Raw genomic sequence first — 16,112 nt, 5'->3', positions numbered from 1 at the left:
CATACTATATAGAATACATGTGAGGAAATAGTATGTTAGTGTTTGAAATTTCAAAAGACCTGCAAATCTAGTAGTCTTAAAAGAGCTTTTATATTTTGAAATTTTGTTTCATACCACTGTAAAGAGAGCATTTGAAAACCAGTGTAATTTAGAGGTTTGATATAAACCATAAGAAAACATATTATTGTTAAGAGTGGCAGTGAATTCTTTAGTTACTAGAACATAAGCAATTCCATTCTAACCTCAGTTTTCAGCCACTTGCATAATTAATTTTTGCAGGCCTGGCATTTGTCTGAATGTGGATTTTTCTCTGGCAAATTGTACTGGAAGAGTGAAAAAATACTCTTTTTTTACTCTTGTTTAAAATAAAATTCACAACTGTTTTGCTGAAACAACTATGGAAAGGAAGTTGAAATATGGCTTGACGGTATTCCTTGTTGAAGAGCAGAGCCACCATATCGTCTGATGAAAAGTGGTTTTGATCTGATTGAGTTGTGACCCACTGAAAATTGCAATATGTGTATTGGCAGAGGACTTTGCACAGAAATTTCTCACTAAGATGGTAAATTGTGCAGCTAAAGCAGACTGTGTAGTATGTGAGCTTGTGGCTAACTTGTATGCACAGTGGAAAGATTAAGGCTAGAATGTGACCTCAGGTACAGTCCTGAACAAGTCCGGAGAGCCATTTTGCCCCAAATGCCCTGTTGAGGTACAGTCCCATCCCGTCCCTGCTCTTCTGTTGCTCTGGGGGCAATGCTGGTGGAAAGGGAATAAGTTACTCTAGGCCTTGAAAGGGTACAACTTACTTCCAGCTTTGCATCTGGCCAACTATTCTGGCTGTTGAATGGTGTGCATGTGGATGTGCAAAGCCAAAGCTCTGCCCGCTCCCTGGCTGCTTTCCTGGAAGGTAGAGTATCCAGAGATCAGGGACTATGCTTCTGAGCAGACTGAAGATCCACACAAGTCTGTCCAGTTGGTACAGCAGATGCGGGGATGTGTAGCCTTACTCCTGTGCTGTATCAGTAAGACAAGGATGCAGCATAGTCCTTAATGAATGAGGAAGGCCTCCTTAAGCTTGTAGGAAAAATGGTACATTATATTGATGGCATGTGATCATGTACTTAAAGACTCATCAAAATGCATATGCAGAAGGAATGGACAGAGTAAAGATTGCATATACAACCTTAAATTTAGCATTGTCTTTTTTAATGCTTGACTATAAAAGGACAACATTTCAAATCATGGGGTCTTGCTCCATGATTGGGGTTCCTGGGAACTACAATAACACAAATAATAAATATTTTTATGAAGGGAAAAACCCTGCATCATTGCTTGGCGCTCCTTTAATGTGGTATTTCTAGTGATATTAGATGAGACTAAGCTTTTAGAGATCTCTTTCAATACTCATATCAAGTTTTCCTCTTTTTTCCCAGGAGGGGCAAGAAGCACAGTATAATTCTGAGGACGCAGCTCTCAGTGAGAGTCCACGTCTGCATTGGTAAGTGAGGTTCTAAATGACAAAACAAGAGTACTCTGGCATACGAGTTTGAGGAATATGATGAGATAGGCTTGCTTTCCACAAAGTTAAAGTGAATAGGCCGTATCTTGCTCACCCTACTTGAAAAAAAACCACCTCCCACTGATTTCAGTGGGATTGTTGTATGGGTGAAGTGAAGAGGGTTCTACTTTCATTAATAATCAGGGATTTATCTCTAGGAAATATCAAAGTGACTAGGCATTGTGGGTAAGAGCTGACATTACTCAATTTAGACAGCTGTTCCTGGATCCTGATTTGAAACATACCAAGGGATATGTAATAATGTTAGTAATATAAAGATCCGGTATTTTCAGTATTTACAAGTCAAACATTTTCTTTTGAACTCTGGGTACAGGATGGCTGTTTATGAGCCTTTAACCACATTTGAGGAATTGACCCAGGAGCAAGCTGGAAAAAGGCTTAATTTCTAAGTTATATGCAATTTTGTTTGAAAAGGGTGTTGGTAAGAAAGCAACCCAGCTGGAAAGATGGGAAAGGGATTTGGACAAATAAATTGATCTGGATTAGAGGGTCTCTATATGGCAAGGCAGATATACATCTTCAATTTGTGTAGCTCATAAAGAATATTTGTATAAATGGCTTTGACTCCAGATAAGATCAATTATATTTTTGCTACTAGGGAAGTGCTTTGTTGGAGGGGCTTGGAGGAAAGGGGAACATAGTAGCACACGTGATGGTTGTGTCCAGAAACTAGACAGCTTTGGGAAGAAATTATTAAAGACGTTCATCTTCATCCTAGAGATCTCCCTGACCTGCTTACTTAATGCTCCACTAAAAAGATCTACAATTTAAACAGAATGACACATTACTTTCTTTTTTATTGTGTTGCTTTGTATTGCACATTATTGGAGAGCTGTGACTTCTCCTCCAGGGAATTGTGGCATAGTAAAATATGGACTATCCTCGTAATGGAAAAGTTTTCACATCAAGTACTTATGCAAGAGAAGCGCCAAAAAGAGAATAGGTACATCTCTACCTCAATATAACGCGACTTGATATAACATGAATTCGGATATAACGCAGTAAAGCAGCACTCCGGGGGGGAGGGGGCAGGGCTGCACGCTCCGGCAGATCAAAACAAGTTCGATATAACACGGTTTTACCTATAACACGGTAAGATTTTTGGCTCCCGAGGACAGCATTATATCGGGGTAGAGGTGTATTTAGAAATTTGGTCACCCTTTTTAGCATACTCAGAGGAGGAGTGCTCCACAGTCAGCAAGCCAGAATCTTTAGCCAGGTTCTTTGAATATTAACCTGTTCCTGAATGGGTTATGTACAATGTAATATGTTAACCTTTTATTGTAACTTTGCCTTAATAAAAACGTTTTAAACATAAAATGAAGAGGATTTGGCTCATGTGTGATTGAGGGGAAGTAATCTGTAGAACAGAGGTCTCAAAGTCCCGGCCCGCGAGCCATCTGGAACCCGAGAACCTCCCCACTGTGGCCCGCGGAGGAGAGATGCATGCAGCCACACTGCTGGCTCTGTCTGCTGCAGGCACCGCCCCCCACAGCTCCCATTGGCTGGGGGAGAGGGACAGAGATACCATCACTAGTTCCGTGGCAGAGTCAGCCATGGAGGCAGCGTCACTTTTAGTTGCCAGGCAGAGTCAGCAATGGAGGCAACGTCACTTTTTTCCACAATGAATATAAACAAGTCAAAATACTGAACACAACTGTCTGATGCACACCTTGCTGTGGACCTGAAGGTTTCAACTGCTCGGTCATTGAGTCCAAACATCAACAAACTGACAGAACTGAAGCGTTGCCAAGTGTCTGGCAAACAGTAAGAACTCTCTGGCAGGCAAAGAATTGTATAAAGTTGTACGACAGTTTTATTATTTCTAAGAAATTTGAAATAAAAAATACAATATAAATGTTTTCTTAACACCATCTTCAGTGACATTATTGGCACACTGGGAGGATTTGAGGACTGGCACTGGCCCTAAGGTAAATTGATTTTGAGACCCCTGCTGTAGAAGTTTGTTAAGAAGCAGAGTGGAGATTTTGGTGTTATACACTAAACTAGCTGTAATGTTAAAGCTGTATTGCGGATACTTAAAAGTGCTTGCACGATCCATGTATCCACAGCATTTGTACATACCGCCTAGATTATGCTTACTGGGTTGAGAAGGAGAGGTGAGAAATTGCTGGCTGACAACTAACTGCTGTATTTTAGTAGCCTGTAATATTTATTTTTCTGCATATTGTGGATCTTGGCCATGCAGACTCATTATCACTGTCACGATTTTGGAAGTACTCTGGTTAGAATATTGCTGTCATAACGAAAGCCAATTGAAACAAGTGAATGTGTATCTTAAAATGTCCACATAGTACTAACGTGGCATGAATGAAGTTACCCTATGGTACATTGCCTATGGCTAAGTCAGTGCATTGCAGTGGGAATTTTATAAACCAATCTGCTGCACAGCAACTCACTTAAACGGACTTCAGTGGTAGACACTAATACAAATGGCTAGAGTGCACTGATGTTGTCATACCAGGACATTGTAAGTGGCTTGGGTTCATAAAAAATAATGTATTCCATAGCTTCCTTTTTCTCTCCTTCATTTCATTTCTTCCATGATACGTTACTTTGGCACTTTAACCATTCATACTGTGTTAGTCTGGATTCAAGAGATCATAGCCTGAACACAGAGCTAGAGACACATGTTTTTAGGCTCATTAAAGGGGGCGGGGGAATGCTGAGTAAAGATTCACTTTATTTCTAACATTGTAGTGTTGTCTGAGTGTTCATGAAATCAGTCTTTAAATACAGTTAAACTTTATTCTTAATCTAGGGACACATTCTGAAACAGCCTTTATAAGAATTTGAACTGAGCATAAGCAACCTACAGAATTCCTCAAATGCCTTCCATTGAGAGCTGTCTCTAGACGGCATCATGTAGAAACAGATTCCCCTATACTAGCTGATTGAAGAACAACAGTGGACCATTATTAAGCATATGTGCTTTGCTATTAGAGAAGAAGCAAGGATGCCAAGACTAGGATGATTGTATAAATATGAATTAAATTAAAAACAGTTTGGAGAAACACTTGTTCTGGCTGGCTATGGTATCTCTTCAACAGACACAAGAGAAAATTTCATATATTTCCTAGAGTCACAAAAAATATTTCCTCATGTCAGATTTTTAGTTTGGCCAGAGTGCAAAGAGTCAGAACATTAGGTTTGCATTTGCAGTTATCTGATGGACATGCACAAATGTCCTTGAACATATGTATCTTACTGTACACATTTTAACTTCCATTTTCAAAAATATGGCCCTCACTGTAAAAGGCTATCCTAATGATCTGTGCATAGATGATGCCTTGAATTTTAAATCTCCAAAATTTAATTTGGATCTGCGCTTTTGGCTAGGTGCATTATAAATATAGGGGCAAACTGCAAGATCTGGATCTGATTTTAGATTCCAGCCCCCTGCTGAAGTTTTTGGAGTTTTCAGATCAGAGGGTTTTTTTTCAGCTCATGCCTGATTGTAATGTAGTTTTCTTAACTTTTTTTTTTATAAGCTACTGTGAAATAATAGGGAACTCTCAATGGTTTTTAGTGTTGGAATCATTCTGAGAAAGGTACATGTCAGTTATACTTTTCAGAAATTAGGAAGGGTGTTTCACGGGCAAGGAGTATCTGTCTTCATCTTGCATATCTGTCCACATCAGCTGCATGCTATGCCTTTTTCCATATATAAGCATTAGGTTCTGAGGTTGAAAGATGTATTTTTTTTTATTTGCGGGGAGGAGGGTAGAAGCCAGGAGTTAGAGCAATTTGAACTGGTGTTCTATGGAATAAGAAATTTGCTTCAGATCTTTTCTTTAGTTCCACCCACCCGTACTATAATTACAATAGTCTTTCTTCACAATGTGCTTGCAAAGGATTATGCTGAGAATGTGACTGTGTTTAAAGTCATCACTATCATAATATAGCTGTTTTACTAGAGAGCATCAGGGCTGTTGTCACATAGCCTGTCATCACTGCCAGACACCCAATCATAATTTGCATTTAGGGCTGACATAAAGATTTTGTTTTTCTTTGAATAAAAGTTCCCATGAATAAATTGTCCAATATTTTTTCCGTCCCTAAATCTTTTTTCTTTTTCATGTCAAATATACAAACATTTGTGTTCAGAATGTAAAAATAAATTTCCCTGCATTAGGGGATGCTAATCTTTTGGCAATTCATTGGGCATTAGTGCCAGCAGATGTATTGACTAATCTTTTGGAGCTTTAGGAAGTAGTGGTAGTTACAGTCCTACCTCCAACTTGTGACAAAGGAAGCAACTTAAAGCAGGAGGCAGAAAAGAGGTGAATGCTTTGTAGTAATTTGAACACTGAAACTGTCATTGAATGTATTTATTATCATAGCAGGCCTCTCATCACTACATACTCCCTCTCTTTCTGTCTCTGTTTTTTAAATTTAACATTAAGAAGTTTTCTCTCTCATTTTTGGATCTCATAACATTATGCTCAAATTAAGAACTTGATGGAAGAAGGAACAAATAGCTTTTATATAACACTATTTTTCCCTGTGTCTTATTTAATCCCAATTGAATCCTATCATGATTAATGTTTTCAAACGAAACAAGACTTGAGTGATCTGAAATTTTGCTGTAGCTTAATCCAGTTTTTTGTTTATAGAGCATAAAACCAGTGAAAATGATGGGCTCAGTTTTGCACCAATTAATGTCAATTGAGCAGAAGCAGGCCTTAAATGGCCCAGTTTCAGATACCTTGTTCTCAGTTCTATCAAATTTTGATTTTTGTTTGGTGTAATTACATTGACAGTGAGTTAATACTCCATGGGTTAAGTCTCACTGGTGTCTTGGCAGGCCTTATATCCAAATTTCCTTGCTTTCATTTGTCTATGACCTAATATTTTTTGTACGTGTGTTTTAAATATGGAAGATTACTTGATAAATTTCTATGTAAACCCAAGATTTGGCCTAAACCGTCAACAGTGCTAAGAACTTTCACCTTTTCCAGCAAAACAGTAGATTTCAGTGAGAGCAGCTTTTGACTAGTTAGTGCCCAGTATTGCATGAACAAAATTCTGGGCTTTCCCTAGCAACACCAATTAACCCAATAATTACGTACTGCCAACATTTTTCTGTCACGGATTAATAGAAGAAGAGAACACAGTGACCAGAACAAGGGAACTCTTCATTATTTCTTGAACGTTCACTTTACTTTTTCTGTATGAGAGTGGCCAGGCAGCTGGTATGCTGTGACCTCTGCTTAATACCATACCTTAAGATCTTCCTCCTGTGCTGCTGACACATCAGGCAGTTCGGTTCCTCCAGATAGTATGGTTGCTCACTAGTTGTGGTACTACATTCCAAGTGATGCTAGTACATTCAATATCTTTTGCCAGTTCATCCTTTTCCTTTTCTTGCTTTCTTTCCTCCCTCAGGTGTCACAACCATCTGAGCCTTCTTTCTTTTGATTATGTTTTCTAACATGTCCTGCTCTGTTAGCTTCCTTACTCTCCCATTCGTTATCGTGTCTTTCTGTGTAATGTGCAGTATCTTCCTCAGCCATGTCTGAGAAGCAGCCTCCAATCTCTTTTTGTTAGCCACTGTCATTGGCCAAGTCTCTGCTCCGTATAGTAGCGTGCTCAGTATGATTGCATAGTATAAACTGATCTTTAGTTTGCTGCTTAGTACACTAATAATTATCTCACTGTTACTTTGTGCTCCCCATACCTGCTTGTTTTATCTATCTTATCTCTCAGTATATACTTTGATTGTAAGCTCTTTGGTATTATATGTGTGTATAATACTAGCACAGTGAAGTCCAAGTCCGTGATTGGAGCCTCTAAGCACTATCACAGTTCAATAAATAAATATTATAATAACGAACTAATCACTTTACATCACTCTAGATGTGGGTATCAACCAATGATTTTCTGTCAAGATATAGTAGTTTTGATGAACAGCGTATCTTTACCTGAAGTAGTGCTTCATGTAACAGGAACTGCAAAATGTGATTAAATCAGCCATCCTGTTTGGCTGTGTGATTGCTATCAAAATGAAGAGGCTAATTCAATAAGGATTAACATTCTATTTACAATATGCCAAAACAATTATTTTAAAGTTCATACTGATTTTATTTGTATGATTCTAGTTCCTCTCCTCCAAAATACTCCCCTACATTTTCTATATATATGTGTAGTTTTTATTTCCATGCACAATAAAAATAATTCTTTGCATTTATATGGAGTTTTTACAAATATTAAAGTATTTAACCTCATAGCACCCCTATATATATTATAGCAGGAACAGCAGCAATTTCAAAATAGTCCATTTTAGCCCCAGGTATTCAATCACTCATAATTTTTTGAAAATTCCACTGTATTGGCCCTTTTAGCATTGCTAGTAAACAGAGAGGGTAACCCCAACCATCCCGATCCCTCATTCACTCCTTTTCATTTTTTCCATGATGCTTCTTATGCATGAAATACTCTCCCCAGATTGATCCATAAGTCCCTCTTCAAGACCCACCTGTACTGTGATGCCTGTGGGAAACTGTCAGCTTATAATGATTAGGTTAGACGGGCTTGCTGAGCAAGGAGGATATGTTTATCTTAAAGTGATTCAGAACCACCAGTTAGAGCACATAGCTAATCTTCATCCTCCCTGCTCCTTTTCCTTCCCATTATTGGTCATAGTTGCTTGTTGCATATGTTGTATATTAGAACCTGATCCTGCAATCATTCTTGCATGTGTTTAACTTTATATATGTGAATAGTCCCATTGAATGCCTGAGCCTCAAGTCTTTCCCTCTGCTGCTCCTGGATTGGTGTACTAGTGGCAAAATCTAACCCTTAAGCCAGAAAAGATATCTGGTACCGAAGTACGAAGAAATTCTTGTAGATAGACAAGAAAGAAAAAGGTCTGACCTGGAAGTTATATAAACATAGGAAAAAAGTGATATATTTGAGAAACCATATATGATCATGTCGTAAAAGACTATACTGTATTGCATTCTCTCAGAGGGCAGAGTTAAGGTTCCGCATGTAACCACACTGTTGCCATTTCCTTACTTTTGAATGCTTAACCATGCAACCTGAATGTTCTAACAAATGTTACATTTGTTTGGAATGTGTAAGTGTACACTGTTCTGACAGTTGGCCTATGGTAATAGTTGCAGATCCTATGAAGTATCTTCTGATGTTCAGAAACTGCTTTCCGTATTTATGGGTTCTTAGGCTAACAAGTTATCTCCCAGGAAACGAGAACTTTCATAATTTATAATGGGCCCTCCAAAATATGGGAAGACAGAGTGTCCCATAAAAACCTTTCATAATCGAGGCTTAACAGAGGTTTCAGGTCTTTTCTTTGAGCCTCGCATTTGGGCCTGTGAATTGTGATTTACAGGCCTAAATGAGAGGCTCAAAGAGAAGAGGTTCTTTGAGGGGCATTTTACAGATTTCTGTTCAGTGTTAGAAATACCTAATGGAAAACATTTTAATCTTGAAAGAAAGAGCATGTGGTGAGCATTAGCAGCTCAGCAAAACGTGCAACCAATTCGGATTTAATTTAAAGGGAACAATAGAGGTGCCTCGAGAATTTGTCGGAAGTGCTGTGGTTTTGGGTTCATATGCTGATGGTAACAGAACTGCAAAAGAGGTGAGTCGCAAATGCTTTATTAAATATCTTCTCAGTATAACTGTAAAGGAAAAGATGAATTCCACTCTTAATTGGTTACAATGATGATGCCAGATGAGGGTTGTCCATTATTGATTTACAGTCATGATATACTCCTCATGATTCCTGCTGTATTTTAGTGAAAGTCATGGTTTAAATGAAGATAATAACATCTTTATTACAAGTAAACTGAGATCATACAAAAATGAAAGACGAGAAAAGGCATTCCAGTTTTTTTGGGGGAAGATAGAGGGTCAGCTATTTTTTTTCCAAATGGTGTAATTTAAGTACTAATTAGCACAGCACACACACTATCTTGGGGCTGTTTCCAAATGTGATTGGCAATATCTGATTCAGCTCCTTTTCAGTTTGTGTGAAACATGAAATGGCTGCAAAGCACAGCAATAAAAATAGCTTTTTGATCTTTTTAGGATTATTTAAATTAACTTTATCCAGGCTTTGGAGCACTGATGCTCTTAAATCCAGTGGTTCCCAGATCAGATGGTTTCAGAAAAATAAATTAATATAAATTTTGCTTTAAGAACTGGTCTCCCTTAAATAATAGTGTTAGATTTTCCTGTTCAAATAAATGCAAACACATTAGGACAACCTGCTTCTCTGGATTAACCACAGCACTTCCCGACAACTTGTTATTGTCCTTGCTTATGCTCAGCAAAGGAATATTGCATTATGGAGCAGTAGTCATGGCTTCATGGTGATGGTTACAATTACCATTCCATTCTGAGCTCTGTTTTGACCCCTCCCCCCCATTCTCCTTTACTCTCATTTGAAATTACTCCTTCTGTTTTGAAAATATTAAAGTTTTGCCTCAAGCAAGAGCTGTATTAGTTCAGAGAGAATTTTAGACAAAGTGGAGAAATCTCTGGTGATTATCTCAGCAAAGCTATTCAGAATCCTCATCCTTGTAGTGCCCTAAGTTTAAAGCTGCAGCACCATGAAAGTTCTGGAGCAAAGAAACCATAGCCTCCATTAGCAGTGGGCTGCTGTAATGTACATATCCTGTTTTAAGAGGGTTTGTTCTAGTTTTGAAAGAACTGCTGTGACTGAAAATTTGGAATTTGCCCTACTTCTCTTGTGCCTGAAAATACAGCAGTGATCAACAGGACTTCTCTGAATCAGGTTATCATCTCTCAATAACTACGTTTTAAAATTATTTTGAGTCCCAGAATGATTTTTCTCTTATTACAACTTTAAAAATGGTAAGGCAAGGAAAAGCTCAGTTTTGACCAGTAGCAAATATCACTGAGCATTAAAACAAGGCTTATAAGAAACAGCAGGTCATCTTCACATGTGTCTATAGAATGCAATGTCAAAGCTAGACAAATGGGTTTTGGGGCACTTTTTTATCCATTTGCAAACTTGTTAGATATTTTTTCATGTAATTTAAACTATTGGCATATTGTATTTTATTGTAATCTGGAACACAAAAAAAAATCCAGCAAAGATTTTTATTTTTATTTATTTATTTGAACTTGCGATCTAGCTACACATGAATTTCCTGTGGGGATTAAAAAACAAACAAACAAAAAAACCAGTATTGCTTGGCACTTTTATACCACCTTCATTCCAATGATTTCAAAACACTTTTCATGCTATAATGTTTCACATGAAAATGGGTAAGTATTAATTGGCGTGTCTTGTGCTTACTGTCACTCTGTAATTAAAATGTCTAAGATGTCACATCCAAATGACTGGTGTTGCAATTGTCTGGTCTAAGCACAAAATCTTAAATCTATGTAATCTATAAAGGGACTAACACAATTATTTCCATCTTTGAAAAGTGTAACCAGGATGAAATATTAAAAAAAAAAAAAAAGACAGCCTAGTTGTATATGCACGAATATATAATACACACACATACACACAGATACATACTGCTTATAACAAGTAGCAGGATAAGGATCTGGTCCTGCAGAGATCTACTAATGATTGTAGTAAATACTACTGTGGGTAGTTTATTCTCCTTTTTAAAAAAACAATTTATTGTTTCTATTGAGCTTACAAGTATTGTATTAAACTGTTATATTTATGAGCAAATATTAGTTTTTACTTAGATGTTTAAAAGGCTTTCGACCATAAATAAAACCGGGGTAGAGCCTGTCACTAATTAATTTTTTTCCCCATTGTGGGTTCTGTTATATTTATAGGGCCTGTTCCAAAGTCCTGATTACATTGTCATGTATGGAAGTCTTTCCATTGGCTGTGGCTACACTTAGCACTTCAAAGCGCTGCCGCGGTAGCGCTTTGAAGCGCTAAGTGTAGTCAAAGCGCCAGCGCTGGGAGAAAGCTCTCCCAGCGCTGTCCGTACTCCACCTCCCTGTGGGCTTGGCTACACTTGCAAGTTGCAGCGCTGGTAGAGGCTTTCCAGCGCTGCAATTAGTAACTGTCCACACCTGCAAGGCACATCCAGCGCTGCAACTCCCTGGCTGCAGCGCTGGCTGTACACCTGGCCAGGTTGGGGTGTAGCGATTGCAGCACTGGTGATCCAGTGCTGCTCATCAAGTGTGGACACACACCAGCGCTTTTATTGGCCTCCAGGGAATAAGGAGATATCCCAGAATGCTTTTAACTAAATTACTCTCTTTGTTTTGTTATGCAGCCTCTCTTTGTTTTGTTGTGGACTCCGATGGGAGCTCCGTTGAACTGCTTATCTAAAAAACAAACACTGATCACAGCAAACAGGAGCTATCTGTACCTGGCTGTGAACGATCAAATGAGAGGCAAGCAGTTTGCTTGACAGAGAAACAGCGTTGGATGCAGGCTGTTTGCAATTAAGACTAAGGGTTCGCGAACATTTTGTGATTTTTCAATCCAGGGAAGCTAACACACAGTGTTGGCTCCAAAAATCCACTCTCTCTATCTTCCCCGCTCCCTGTCACAGTACACCACAGGGAGTGAGTGAAACAGCGGGGGGGAGTCCGTGTTGGAGGCAGGCTGTTTGCAATTAAGAGTTAAGACTAAGGGCTCGAGAACATTTTGTGATTTTTAAATCCAGGGAAGCTAACACACAGTGTTGGCTCCAAAAATCCACTCTCTCTATCTTCCCCGCTCCCTGTCACAGTACACCACCCTCCACCCCCCTCTTTTGAAAAGCTCGTTGTTGCCACTTGAATGCTGGGATAGCTGCCCATAATGCAGCACTCCCAACAGCGCTGTAAATGCTGCAAATGTGGCCACACACCAGCGCTGGTAGCTGTGAGTGTGGCCACACACCAGCGCTGGCCCTGCACAGCTGGACGACCAGCGCTGTAACTCCCAGCGCTGCAACTTTCAAGTGTAGCCAAGCCCTGTGGGGAATAACGGACAGCGCTGGGAGCCGCGCTCCCAGCGCTGGGGCTTTGACCACACTGGTGCTTTGCAGCGCCGCAATTTGCAGCGCTGGAGAGGGTGTGTTTTCACACCCTGCTGCAGCGCTGCAAATTTGTAACTGTAGCCAAGCCCAATTGAGTTCAGAGGGCTTTAAATCTCTTCTGGGGGAAATTTGGAGGTACACCTCCTCAGTGTGAGACCTGGGAGGCATTGTGAATAAAGCAAGCGTGATGGGTCAGATCCTCAGTTGATGTAAAGCTGCATAACTCTGACTTCAAAGGACTATGACAGTTGACACCAGCTGAGGCTCTGGCCTGATATCTCCTTCAGCTCTAAGTGAGCATGGCCACTGCTATACCCTTGAAGTCTATGGCATTTATTCTCAAACTTTTCCATACAGTGACACCCCACCCCACCCCGCACTCCCATTTCATCTATCTGGGATCTATCCGGGATGCTCATTCCACTTAGCAATATGGAAAGGGAATGCTGGTTGCAACCACCTGTTAGCTCATCTTCTGAGGGTTGTGACCACCCCACCCCAGGTTGAGAAACTGTACACCGTGGCAGTTGCACAAGTGTGTCCATAGTTGCTTATGTCCTACAGGATAGCATGACGACACTGCATTGATTTATATTTAGGTTTTCTTTGCAAACATAGGATATAAAGGCTTCATTTATTTTATATTAAATGAAATTTAAGTTCTGCTTAGTCTCATGAGACCACTATAGAATTGCCAGGATTGAGTAGTGCTGTGTACTAACTTAGTTTGACCCCTCAATAACCGTTGCAATACAATACAATAAATATTACTAAGTAGCTTGGTATTGTTTCAACTTAATGCTCTTCCAGAAATTTATAAAAAGTTCCTATATTTCATTAAATATAGGAATTATCACAGTCTTCTACATAGCAACTTCTCATAACCTTGTGCCAGTAGCTGTAACTTTTTTCATAAAAATTCTCTTTTAATTCTGTTTGCCTATAAAGTATAGCTCTTTGTTCCAAAATCAAATCAGTTTCAAGCTTCTGGGACTAGATTAAGACCACCAAACTCATTTCGCTTTAGCATTAGCCACGGTACATACAAACCCCTAACTGGAAATGAAAAAGGTTAAGTCCTGTTAAAAATATCCCCAAAATGAATTAGCATTATGTTTAGAACAGAGGAGCTGAGTGATCACTTTCCTGCCTGTGTTCTGCTTATTTTCCATATGGAAAATACAAATCACTGTAAATGTATTGGCTTCAGATTACTTTTCGGAAGCCTTATACCTAGGCCTAGTTTAAATTTCACTCTCACAGTTAAGCACCTAGAAGAGAAACTATGAATTAATGCTTAAGAAGTGTGGAAGTGAGAGTGAAGTGTCTGGGGTTCCATTCCTGGCTTTGCCACTGACTTGCATTGTGAGAGAAGGAAATAAAGGCATAGTGAGGGGTTTGTTCTATTTGAACTACGTAAATCCATAATTCCTACCCCACTGAAGTGCTTTGAGACTTAAAGAGGATAGGCCTAGCTAAAAATGGTTTTTGTCCTTTACAACTTCTTTATGACAGATGAAGATTTTGTCAACTTTTTTTAATAAACATTTTTGGACTGCTTTTTAGAAATAAGATATTCTTGCTTCTCTCCATCCGCTGAAGACTGTAGGTCAGATCTTTGTAGGACCTCAAAAGTTAAGTAAAAACAGGCTTCTTACATCCCTCAAAGATCTTTTTGTCTTATGGCAAAAAGAGGGAAATGAGGTGCTGATATTTTTGATATTTGAGTGTAATAAAGTAGAACTGTTAAATTCATAACACAGAATATATACATGACATTTGTATGAAGGGGGTGTGGTGGTGCAATGCCTTGCAGTTAATTTTTAATTCTTTAATATTTATAAAACACTTTCAGATCCCTTAATGGAAGGCACCCTAAAAGTGCGAAGTGTAGTCATTTTGACCTGCTCAATAATTAAAAACAACAACAAAACCCTAAAACCACACCTATGGTTTTGGAGAACATTTGGGCCGACTTACAAATCTTTCTGGAGAGTACAGAGAGTGATGCCAGTTTATCTCATCACTAAGGTTAATGGTTGCCTGTTATTACAGTGCTACATAGAGAGAAATTATGTTACTAAAGCACGGGACTAGGAGACCTGAGTTATATGCCTGTCTCAGTTAAAGATTTCCTGTTGAGACCTTGAGCAAATTTTATAAACTCATGGTCCCCAATCCTGCAAAAACTTAAGCACATACTCAACTTTATGCACTGTGAATAGTCCCACTGAAAAGTTAGCACATAAAAAGTTTTTGCAGGATCAGGACCTTAGTACTTCAGTTTCTATATGTATAATAGGGATGATAATGGTACAGTGCAGTGTGGTGTAGCTTAGTTCATTAGAGCTTGCTAAGCTCTTTAAGACCTTTCAATGAGAGGAGCTATATAATAAATGCAATATTGTAACAGAATAGTTTGTATTCAAGTTTCTATGCTGTTTATTTTTCAAGTGCAATAAAATTATTAAAATATATATTTAAAAAAACAGTAGTTTGAAAATATTTTGTCTTTATTTTCTAGCTTGGCATGTCTACATATACTATACTACTGTTAAGTCACATATCACTCAAGCATTCATTGTGTGTTTTTCATGATGCATACTGTTCTCTGTTTCTTAATCTTTGGCATTGATACTGGTACTCCTTTTCTCTTCTTCTGTCTCTTTGGGTATGTCTACACTACCCGCCGTATCGGCGGGTAGCGATCGATTTTTCAGGGATCGATATATCGCGTCTCATCTAGACGCGATATATCGATCCCCGAACGCGCTTATATCGATTCCGGAACTCCACCACCGCGAACGGCGGTGGCGTCGTCGATATGGAGAGCCCCGGAGATCGATCCTGCGCCGTGAGGACGGGTAAGTTATCGATATAAGATACTTCGACTTCAGCTACATTATTCACGTAGCTGAAGTTGCGTATCTTATATCGATTTTTCCCCTTAGTGTAGACCAGCCCTTTCTTTCTCACCAGGAGTCCCTGGGATTTTATAGCTCTTTTGGGCACACTGTCGGGGGATATTTTTGAATACTATTTTAACTTTTCATCATAATGTTATGAGAATTCAGTTGATACAGAGAGAATAACAGGAGTTCCAAAGTGACCCCTTTTTTGACGTTTTCACTGAACTGTCTTACCTTTATTTTGGACACACTGCAAGAAATTTAAAACACTTGGCACCCTTTGCTTTGCTCCCCGTGTGTTGATTAACATAATCACATTTATAAACAGGGAAGATTTGTGGTTTTTAAGATTTTGAATGTGTGTCCAAATGCTACCCTGACTGTCACTAAACAAAGTTTTTGTGTTCAAATATACCAGGCTATATTACCTTTAATCTGAGAGTGTCCCTTTTCATTTTACCTGTAAACCCCAGCAGAAGTAATACAAATTGATCAGTTGCCAAAATAACCTTAAAATGGAATGCAAGCAGAACTTAAAGATCTGAACTGTAGCTTAGTAATGTGTTGCCATATGTACCGTCAGTTTGCATACTGTTAAGAATTTAA

At 38.9% G+C, this 16,112-nt stretch overlaps 1 protein-coding gene across 7 annotated transcripts in view; it reads left to right on the top strand.

Annotated features, from left to right (window-relative positions):
• The window catches only part of FHOD3 (formin homology 2 domain containing 3), a 650,322-nt gene that overhangs the window by 99,494 nt on the left and 534,716 nt on the right, over positions 1-16,112 (top strand). For all 7 annotated transcript variants that reach the window (XM_045007832.1, XM_045007840.1, XM_045007828.1 and 4 more), the window contains exon 3: positions 1,434-1,498. In XM_045007832.1, the coding sequence (XP_044863767.1) occupies positions 1,434-1,498 (65 nt within the window). The remainder of the gene's footprint in view (positions 1-1,433; positions 1,499-16,112) is intronic.

Source organism: Mauremys mutica, chromosome 2 (genome assembly GCF_020497125.1).
Source record: "Mauremys mutica isolate MM-2020 ecotype Southern chromosome 2, ASM2049712v1, whole genome shotgun sequence".
In the NCBI taxonomy this organism is placed as follows: domain Eukaryota; kingdom Metazoa; phylum Chordata; order Testudines; family Geoemydidae; genus Mauremys; species Mauremys mutica.
This window is presented reverse-complemented; position numbering and strand designations above follow the sequence as displayed.